The sequence below is a fragment of the Balaenoptera acutorostrata genome, chromosome 2 (assembly GCF_949987535.1).
Source record: "Balaenoptera acutorostrata chromosome 2, mBalAcu1.1, whole genome shotgun sequence".
NCBI classification, from domain to species: domain Eukaryota; kingdom Metazoa; phylum Chordata; class Mammalia; order Artiodactyla; family Balaenopteridae; genus Balaenoptera; species Balaenoptera acutorostrata.
The window spans coordinates 182,852,196-182,862,166 of NC_080065.1; the positions used below are offsets into that span (position 1 = coordinate 182,852,196).

The window sequence follows — 9,971 nt, forward strand, 5'->3', positions numbered from 1 at the left end:
ATGTTTGGGGCATGCTCGGTTTTTGCAGCTCCCTGGAAGGAGGGTCATGCCCACGTTGGTGGTCATTCCAGGTGTGGTGATGAAAGCCAGGGTTCTGCAATCTGGCAGAGCTGGGTTTGAATCAGATTCCTCAATCCTAGGCGACCCAGGGCAAGTGGTTTAAGTATTCTGATCCTCATTTTGCTCATCTGTAAAATGGGGATCCAAGTGAATGGGCTGGCCTGTCTTCCGGCTTAGTTAAGCGGCAGGTTTTAAAAAGTAAAAAGAAGGACCTTGAGGACTTGCCCAAGGTCACTGGGCGAAGCGGTGGGGGGGGCTGTGGTCGCCCTCCACCGTCTCTGCGGCAACAGCAGTGAGGGTGACAGGTGGCCAAACTTAGCCAAGGAAAGTAGCTCAATCCTTGGCATACAGCGTCCCCAAGTTGCTATAGCAACCGCAGGGCGCTCTGGGAGCCCCTGGGTAGGGCGAGGGGGCCCGGAGCCCCGCCCCGGGCACGCCCCCCTCAGGCCTCTCCCTATTGGTCGGTCCCCGAAGGTCCCGCCCCCAAATCACTATAAGGCGGGCGGGGAAGGCTGGCGTCGGAGGTTGGAGTTTAAGTGTGGGGTCTGCCGCAGTACCTGGGGGCTGAGGCTGAACGCGCCCGGGTGAGTGCCTCGCGGGCGGCGTCCAGGAGTGCCCAGCAGGCCCGGGGGCGCGGTGGGTGGGTGGGTGGGAGGGCGAGAGTCCAGCGGCTTGGGGAGAGGAGTGGTGTGACAGGCCGGAGCAGGTGGCTGAGACCCTTGGTCCAGTTGGCAAAAGCTCAGGACCCAGTTGGGAGAGGACTAGGGTTCTGAGGGCGCTGGGTGCGGACGGGGGAAGAACTGCAGGCGGGGAGTCTGAGGTCGAAGTCCCGCTCTGAGTCTACTTAGCTGAGTGACCTTGGGCCCACCATGGACCTGCTGTGTGCTTCAGTTTCCCTGTGTGTCAAACTGGACTGTGGGTTTACTGGGGTTCTGCGGCAACCACCTGCACCCCCGCAGGGGGCTGCTTGCTCGGTTCCATCCCGGGCCAGGGCAACAGGGATCTTCCCTAGCTGCAGCGGAGGCAACAGCCCACACAGGTGAAGGCATTTGCCCAAAGTCACACAGCAGGTAATGGCCAGACTCGAACTCAGGTGTCTCTCTGCCCAGAGCCCATGCTTTGAATCACTGCAGGGCCTCCACTTTGTCAGAGGTTCTCTACTATGCACCTACTGTGTACAGGGCCCTGTGCATGCATTGTCCCTGCCCAGGGCGCTCTGAGGTAGGCATTATCATTACCTCATTTTGCAGATGAGGAAACTGAGGCCCCAAGAGGGGAGGAGACTTGCCCGGGTCACCAAGCCCAGCCAGACAGAACCCAGGGCCTGGGCGGGAGCCGGGAGGGCTGGCGTGCAGGGGCCCGTCACTCTGTCCTGCCCCCAGGGTGACCCTGTTTGCAGTAGGCATGTCAGAAGACGAGGCGGCTCAGGCCCCCAGACCCAGCTTGTGGGAGCAGGACCAGCAGGTAAGGGGCTTCTCCTCCCATGGAGCTCGGCACGGGAGGAGGTGGGGGAGCAGTCCCTCCTGGGACAGTTTCAGACTGGGTCCCCCTGCCCTTGCTTCGAGCACCTTACTCTGAGGGCATTTTGGAGCATGGTTGGGGGAGGCACATTCTACCCATTTCCCAGAGGGGCAAAGTGAGGCCCAGGGAAGGGTGTGTCTCTGGGATGTGTCTCTCCAGACACTCCCAGCCAGCTTACCTGGCCTCTGCCCAGCTCTCTCCCACTCCCATCTCTGGGTCTCTACCTGTATCTCTCTGTTTCTGTGTCCACCATCATGGCACTCTTAACAACAACAACAATAATAATAGCAGCAATCACAGCCTATACTCTGCATCATTCACTGTTCCAGGCGCTTCACATATTGTACTCCTTGAATCCCCATCACAGCCCTAGAAACCCATTTTACAGATAGGGAGACTGAGGCACAGAGCAGTTCACGCACTTGCCCAAACTCACACAGCTTGAAAGTGGAGAACCAGAACTGAACGCAGGTGGTCTTGCTCCAGAGGCTGTGCCCTTAATGACCAGACACTAATGGCTCTTCCCTTAAGGAGACTTGAGTCTTTCAGAACCGGTCCCGCTCTGTGTATGCTGCTGAGAACAGGAGCTCTAGGCGCACCTCGGCGTGGGTGTCCATTGCCTGCACGCAGCTGCGCTCAATACACTTCCCCCCCAACCCCTCTCACCTGCCCCTCGTCCCGGCCCAGAGAGGGTGAATGGGCTCTCTAGCATGTGGCTGAGCCCCCCACCTCCACCTGGGACCCCTCTGATGCCACCCCTTCCTGCAGAACGTGGTGCAGCGTGTGGCGGCCCTGCCCCTGGTCAGGGCCACGTGCACCGCGGTCTCCGATGCTTACAGCGCCGCCAAGGACAAGCACCCGCTGCTGGGCTCCGCCTGCCGCCTGGCTGAGCACTGCGTGTGCGGCCTGACCACGCGTGCCCTGGACCACGCCCAGCCGCTGCTGAGCCACCTGCAGCCCCAGCGTGAGTCCCCCTGGCCAGAGTCCTGGGTCCTGTGGTTTGTCCCACTGCCCCACCCTCTCATGCTCCATCTGCATGACAGGTGCTGCAGTGGACCCCCTGAGACGGGTGTCCCTCTGCAGTCTCACCTATGCTGCGTGCCTTTACTCTGTCCACCTGCCTGTCCCCCATCCACCTGTGTCATCCCCTCTCTTGGTCCTTCTGCCTGTGCCATCTCACCCTCCATTCTCTGCCTGTCCCGTCCCCCATTCTACCTGCATCCCTTCTGCCCTCTGTCTCTGCTTATTTGTCCCTCTGTAGTTTGATCACCTGCCCGTCTGCCCTTAGCTGTTTCCTTGGGGCCCCCTCCTTTTGTCCCCATCTTGTCTCACTGTCCTCCTCCCTTTGGCTAGCCTGATGTGCCTTGGGTCCCTTTGCCTGTCCAATCTCCCTCCCGTCTACCCCTTCCTCCACCCGTCCTGAGCCTGTGACCAGCTCAGGGGGTCCAACCTGGCAGTGGGGTTGGGGGACAGAGAGACCCTCGGCCTCGCATCTGACCAAGGAAGGGGATCACCTGAGGGTCCCAGCCCAGGGCCTCACCCGCCTCCTTCTCAGCCAGCTTGTGTGACCTTGAGCCTGCTCGCTGGGGCGTCTGAGCTGGACATGGGTGAGGAGTCACCTTGGTGCTGGCAGCAGCGGTGGCAGGGCGGAGGCGGGAAGGGCAGAGAGGCAGCGTCCAGCCTGGTGGCTCACCCACACGCTCAGGGTCCCGGCCCCTTGCAGGGGGCCAGCCAGGTGCCCCCTCTGTCTTTCCCTCCGTATGTGTGTGTGTCTCCTTTTTTCTCTGCCTCTCCCTCCAGCATCCCCTCTCTCTATGTCCCTGTGTCCCTCTCTCCCTCGACATCTCCCCAATTCTCGCTCGCTGCCTCTCTGTCTCCAGTGGCCACAGTGAACGATCTCGCCTGCAGGGGCCTGGACAAGCTGGGGGAGAAGCTGCCCTTTCTCCAGCAACCTTCAGAGACGGTACCCAGCACCACCAGATTGTGGGGAAGCTGTAGGGGGTGGAGGTGGCAGCGAGAAACGCAGCCTGAACACCTGGGCCAGCTGGACTCCAGGACCCAGTCAGGCTTTGGTCAACTGGAACAAAACAGCAGCCAGATGAAAATCATTGACACCCGTGTTTACTGAGCACATAATATGTGCCAGCTGGTGCTGGGAATCCCTTCAGCAACCCCATGAGGAAGAGATTTGATTTTCCTACACTTTGTAAGAGGGGAAATTGTGGCCCAGAGCCAAACAGGGGCCAGGGGTCCTTGCCCCGCAGCCCCAGGGAGCTGGGGGCAGGGGAAGGGAGCTGGAGACCTACAGCAACTGGAGCTGGGCCCCTTCCGCCAGGTGGTGAACTCGGCCAAGGACGCAGTGGCCAGTGGCATGACAGGCGTGGTGGGCCTGGCTCGGCAAGGCCGCCGCTGGAGTGTGGAGCTGAAACGATCCATGAGCCACGCCGTGGACGTCGTGCTGGGCAAGTCAGAGGAGCTGGTAGACCACTTCCTGCCCATGACTGAGGAGGAGCTTGGTAAGGCCAGAGCCCTCCCCGCTCGCCCCTGAATCCTCCTACCCATCCCTGGCGGTGACGGATCAGAGAGGTCCCGGCCTCACCCAAGGCCACATAGCAGATCAGTAGGGAACATGGAGCTCCAGCCCAGGCCTGACCTCCCCCAACCCGCATCCTACTAGAAATCTGACTACCCAGAGCCCCAAGAGTATATGGGGCTTATAGCCTTGAGGGCCACGGCCTCCAGCTGGTGGCCCCCCATACTGTAGTATTTGGCCTGTGCAATGCCTTTAAAATGGTTTAATTCATCACATGCATTTAAAAATCAGGTTTTGCCCTACAAATCCTGATTTCTAACTTGCCTTGGAAAATCAGACATTTGGGTTGAATGGCGTCCTCCCCTTTACGTGGTTCCCTTAAACCCCACCATTCTCCAGTGTTCTACATCTGGTCCGTTGACCCTGGAGACAGTCTGACTTCCAAACCCTGCTTTATGGCACTAGAGGAACATGGGGCGTGCCCCCTCCTTCGCAGAAAGGCTGTGAGCCATTTTTGAAGCACCTTCTGTGGGCCGAACACTTGTAAGCGACTCTTTCATTATTATAAGCTCCATTCACAGATGAGGAAAATCGAGGTAAAGAGACCCGGGATTCGAACCGAGGCAGTCAGTAAAGTGGTTACGAGTGCCTGGGTTCGAATCCCGGGTCAGCCTCTTGCACCCTGTGGGACTTCACCTCTATTTACCTTGGGTTTCCTCATCTGTAAATAGAGCTAATAATAGTGCCTACATCGGAGGGCTTGGGGATGGTCGCATGAATTGATATTGTAGAGGGGAAATATACAAGCTGTGGGAGAGCCCATGGGCGTGTCCACCCAGAAGCAGAGGGCGTGGGCACGCTGACTCCCCTCCCCATCCTGTCCTCCAGCGGCGCTGGCAGCGGAGGTTGAGGGCCCGGAAGTGGGCTCTGTGGAAGAGCAGCGGAGACAGCAGGGCTACTTTGTACGCCTGGGTTCCCTGTCGGCGCGGCTCCGCCACCTGGCATATGAGCACTCTCTGGGGAAACTGAGACGGAGGAAACACCACGCCCAGGACACACTGGCCCAGTTGCAGGAGACTCTGGAGCTGGTGAGAGCCCTCTGCCTGCCCCCTTTCCCACCTCGTGATGCAGGCCAGCATGCGTGGATTGAGTGCCCGCGGACTACCTGGTCCCCTGCTAGTCTGAAAGGGGGAGGCAGAACCGTGTATGTGCAGGGCTGGGGCAGAGGGACCTGGGGCTGGAGGCATTCAGTGGGGGTCAAGGCTCAGCCTGGGGAGGCAGGAAGAGGTTTTGTGGAGGAGGGGAAGTTATAGGCGGTTAAGATGGATGGGAAGAGAGTGAAGGTACCTCTTCCCGGGCTCTCCCATCACCAATCACAATCTTCCCAGCCTTTAGTTTCTAGCTGATAACCCAGCTTCTTTCCCCGTTGTGCATCGCTCCCTGCTCCAAAGGAACATAACAGCTCCTGTTTTCTGGGTTTGATGAGTTCAGACGCCCCCAACCTGCTCCTCCTGCATCCCTCTCCCCATCTCAACTGATGACAGCCCTGTCCTTCCAGGGCCTCAGGCCAAAACCGGGGAGTCACCCTCAACTTCCCTCTTCTCCTCCTCTCCCACATCCGACATATCAGCCAGTACTGTTGGCTCTGCCTTCAAAGTCTACCCAGAACCCGCCCACACCTCCTCCTTCCTCTTGCTCCACCTGGGTCCAGCCCCCATGATTACTCAACCTGGTCCTGGTTTCCCATCCTGGACCCCGCAGTCTGTCCTTCCTGAAGCAGCCACCAGAGGGCACCTGTGAGCACCGGAGTGGGCTAATTTCACTGAGCAGAGCGTCCTCAAGGTTCATCCATGTTGTAGCGTGTTTCAGAATTTCCTCCCTTTTTAAGGCTGAATAACAGTCATCGCTTAGTATCTGCGAGGGATTGGTTCCAGGACCCCCCACGGATACCAAAATCCGAGGATGCTCAAGTCACTTCTGTAAAATGGCGCAGTACAGTTTGCCCTCTGTACCCACCGGTTCTGCATCCACGGATTCAACCAACTGCGAATCTTGGTTGAATCCGCAGATGCAGAACCCGCGGATACGGAGGGCAGACTGTGTTCTACTGTGTGGATCACAGTTTATTTCTATTAATCTTCTAATACCTGCCCTGTCCTGGGCACTGAAGGCACAGTGGCCCCCTCAGGACACTCACAGGCCAGTAGGGGGGCTAGGGTCATGATGGGAGAGCATGCTGGGTTCTGTGGGACCCGGAGGGAGGGATCCACCCAGCCAGGAGCCGGGGAAGGGAGGCTTCTTGGAGTGGGTGACGTCTACAGTGAGACTTGAACTGAAGTGAACCAGGCAGGGGGATGGGATGGAGAGAAGAGTGTTCCTAGCAGAGGCACAAGCATAGGCAAAACCTGGCAGTGAGTCTGAGTTTCAGGGGAACTACAGGTCTCAGGTCTGACCACGGGCAGGGGAGAAAATGGGCAGATCGGCCAGGCTGGATCCGTAGGCGCGGAAGGTTTGCATACAGTGGATGTTCCGGAAATGCCTATTGAGGCCAGATCCAGGCTGGGGTCCTGGTCCCCCCAACATTCCAAATCCTCCAGTTCTGACTACTGTGGCCCCTGTCCCCACAGATTGACCACATGCAGTGCGGGGTGACGCCCATCACCCCAGCCTGCCCTGGGAAGGTGCATGAGCTGTGGGAGGGCTGGAGCCAGCACTCCCCAGAAAACAGCTGCCGCAGTCAGGTAAGATGGCGTGGAGGAGGGGGGTTGGGGGGGCGTGGGAGGGGTTCTGGATCTGCCAGGGGTTGCCAGGGGCGGGGCTCCAGCCGGCTCCAACCAAGTACTGAGGTCAGCTGGTTCGAGAGTCCATGGGGAAACTGAGGCAGGGCGGGGGTCCTGGCGGGGGTCCATCCGGGACACCCAGGCCCCTCCCCTCCCCTCCCCTCCCCTCCCCTCCCCTCCCCCGCAGGCGGAACTGGAGACCCTGGTGCTGTCCCGAAGCCTGATGCGGGAGCTGCAGAGCACCGTGGACGCGCTGGAGACCAGCGTGCGGGGCCTGCCCCCCAGCGCCCAGGAAAAGGTGGCCGAGGTGCGGCGCAGTGTGGACGCCCTGCAGGCCGCCTTCGCCGACGCCAGCTGCTTCGAGGACGTGCCGGCGGCCGTGCTGGCCGAGGGCCGGGGCCGCGTGGCCCGGGCCCAGATGTGCGTGGAAGAGCTGCTGGAGCTGGTGGTGCAGGCCGTGCCCCTGCCCTGGCTGGTCGGGCCCTTCGCGCCCATCCTCGTGGAGCGGCCCGGGCCCCCGCCCGACCTGGAGGCCCTGGTGGACGAGGTCGTGGGGGGGCCCGACCCCCGCTGGGCGCACCTGAACTGGCCGGCCCAGCAGAGAGCCTGGCAGGCCCAGTACGGGGACGGGATGGGCCTCCCCGGGGACATTCTCGAGGAGGAGCCTAAGTCCCCCAGCCGCCGCAAGCACACCCTGATGCCAGAACTGGACTTCTGACCCGATGGGGCCGTGGGACCGCGAAAGCAGCTGGAGGCCGTCCTGCACCCCGAGATCCCTGCTGCCCCCTAGCGGCCATGCATCAGCATTACTAGCCGATGCCTTGGCCTTGGCCCAGGCACGGAGTTGGGGGCTGGGGACCTAACTCTGAATCCTAGACCAGCTTCACTGATATTAGACCATCCCCAGTCTTTCCCTTGGACATATGAGGACTTGAACCTAACTCAGGTCTGACTAGCCCCAAGCTGCGTTCACTGGCTGTGGTCCCGCATTGCCCCACCCCAAGAAGCTGATCAAAACTCCCCAGAGAGTCGCATGTTTTGCCCAGATAGAAGCACACGCTTCTGTCTGGGGTTTTGAAAAGTGAGTGTCCCCTTCCTCCCCCAGCTTGTCTATCCCGGACTGAGGGGTCCCCAAAGATGCTTCAACAGCTGGACCTGCCACACCCACTTGCTTTGCTGTTTGGGGTTTTGCTCTCCAGAATAAAGGTGCTTCGTGTTGTCCAAAGGCCAGTGGCCTCTGTTCCAGCCGAGGTGGGTCTCAGTGTCGGGGTGCTGGGGGCCTCAGAGGTGTGCGACTGTATGGCACAAGCCAGGGTTCGAAATTTGAAAGGAGTGACGCCTCCCTGACCAGCTTGACATCTTGTCTGGAGTTCCCCGTTAGTGCCCCACCCACCCGGGTTAAGCATTCGGATGTAGGTTCCTGGAATGGAAGCTGTTCCCACTTTAATGAATTTCTTGGAAACTGCAAGGAGCAGGATCGAGAGGAGGGGGCTCAGAGGGAGCAGCCCCTCCTATGCCCTCCTCACTGGACCTGTAGGAGCTGAGCTTGCTGTGGTTTCTCTGGCTGCACTGGTCAGGATGGGGGAGACAAACGCAGGGTAAGGGGCACAGGCCAGTCTCGTGGGGGCCCCCCGTCCTCTGACCGTGTTCTTGGCTGTCCCTCAAACTCCCCTGTGGCCAGGCAGGGTGTTGGGAAAGCACGGTCTGATGTGGTGAGGTCAGGGTGTTCCCTGCCTTCCTTGGGATCTGGTCCATGGGTGGCTCTGGGAGTCCCAACCACTTCCCACCAGTTAGATTCACCTCCCTGCCCCTCCTCGGGAATGTCCGTGGCTCCCTTTGCCCTCAGACCAAACATCCACGCTCCTCACCCTAGCATTTGAGGACTTCTGGTTTCATCCTTGGGCTGACAGAGACACTGCTGCAGTCCCACTGAACTGTGCACATTCCCCCACCTCAGGGCCTTTGTTCAGGCTGTGCCTGGAATGCCTCCCACCATCTCTCAGATACATCTCATCCATCCTTAAGCCCAGCCCCAATGCCACCTCCTCCAGGAAGCCTTCCCTGACTCTCCCCTGGTGGGATAGCTCCAACCCTCTGCAGCCCACCTTCTTGGGGCTCCAAGTGCTTTCTACCTGGATATAAACCACAGGCAGCCTTGCCTTCTCTTCCCTCACAAGGCTGGGGGCTCTTGGAGGGCCAGGCTTGGTGAGGATGAGCCGAATGACACACAGAAGGGGCATGTGACAGAGGGACCGGCTCAGGCTCAGGCAAAGGCACGGCAGTGGGGAATCAGTTTGACCAGCACTGAGGGGAGGGAAAGAGCATGAGGTAAGTCCTGGAATTTGGGGGGAGGGAGCAGTAGTTAAGGCCCTGAGGTTGAGTCCCCGCCTTGCCTACAAACGGATGGGTAAACAACTGCTCCTCTCCAAACCTCAGTTTTCTCCTCTGTGAAACGGGTATGAAAGTAGGAGTAAGGTAGCCCTTACTACCTTAAGTAAGTAAGCCCTCAATCCTAGTAGGCCGTTCACCTGTGGAAGCTATCGTTCATTCACTCATTCGTTGGTTCATTTAACAAATAGTTATTAAATAGCGCCTGCTGTGTGCCAGGCAGTCTTGTACCCTGCGGGCACGGCAGTGAGCAAAATGCAGAAAAATTCTGCCCTCTAGGAGGGACAGACCATAAACAAGAAAAATACGTAAATTATTTGTCTTAGTAGGTGATGAGAAATACAAGCTGGAGGATGGGGGAGTGTGCAGGGGTACAAGGAGGGCGATATTTTTTTAAATAGGAGAGGAGGGGTCCAGGAAGACCTTTCTGAAAAGGTGACATACGTGCAAAGATGGACGAGCATTCCTCACAAAGGGCAGCTGGTGCAAAGTTCTGCGGGCAGGACCGGGCCTGGTGCGTTGGAGGAACAGTGAGGAGGCCCATGTGTCTGGAGCAGAGTGAGCGATGGGGAGAGAGGGAGGAGGGGAGGGCAGGGAGGGAACAGGGTGGGTCTTGTGGGCCACAGGGAGGACTTGGGCTTTTACCCTGAGGGAGGTGGGAGCCCTGGAGGGCTGTGGGCAGAGGAAGG

At 59.3% G+C, this 9,971-nt stretch overlaps 1 protein-coding gene across 3 annotated transcripts; it reads left to right on the forward strand.

Moving 5' to 3' along the window:
- Window positions 1-559: 559 nt before the first annotated feature.
- Window positions 560-8,113, forward strand: PLIN5 (perilipin 5). 3 transcript variants are annotated; one of them, XM_057538342.1, is made up of 8 exons: window positions 560-644; window positions 1,460-1,524; window positions 2,350-2,545; window positions 3,462-3,544; window positions 3,917-4,097; window positions 5,003-5,202; window positions 6,742-6,855; window positions 7,082-8,113. In XM_057538342.1, the coding sequence occupies exons 2-8, from the start codon at window positions 1,465-1,467 to the stop codon at window positions 7,610-7,612; spliced, it is 1,365 nt and encodes a 454-aa protein (XP_057394325.1). In that variant the 5' UTR covers window positions 560-644; window positions 1,460-1,464; the 3' UTR covers window positions 7,613-8,113. The 3 variants fall into 3 exon arrangements, with proteins under 3 accessions (XP_057394325.1, XP_057394328.1, XP_057394324.1); XM_057538345.1 differs by having other exon boundaries at window positions 562-644; window positions 1,463-1,524; XM_057538341.1 differs by having other exon boundaries at window positions 566-644; window positions 1,443-1,524.
- Window positions 8,114-9,971: the final 1,858 nt, after the last annotated feature.

Bases quoted from the DNA above. Each gene is read 5' to 3' on its own strand.
- PLIN5 (XM_057538342.1), top strand. From the start codon at position 1,465: ATGTCAGAAGACGAGGCGGCTCAGGCCCCCAGACCCAGCTTGTGGGAG. The intron at 4,098-5,002 runs GTAAGGCCAGAG...CCTGTCCTCCAG, and splicing joins CATGACTGAGGAGGAGCTTG to CGGCGCTGGCAGCGGAGGTT. The intron at 5,203-6,741 runs GTGAGAGCCCTC...CTGTCCCCACAG, and splicing joins TGCAGGAGACTCTGGAGCTG to ATTGACCACATGCAGTGCGG.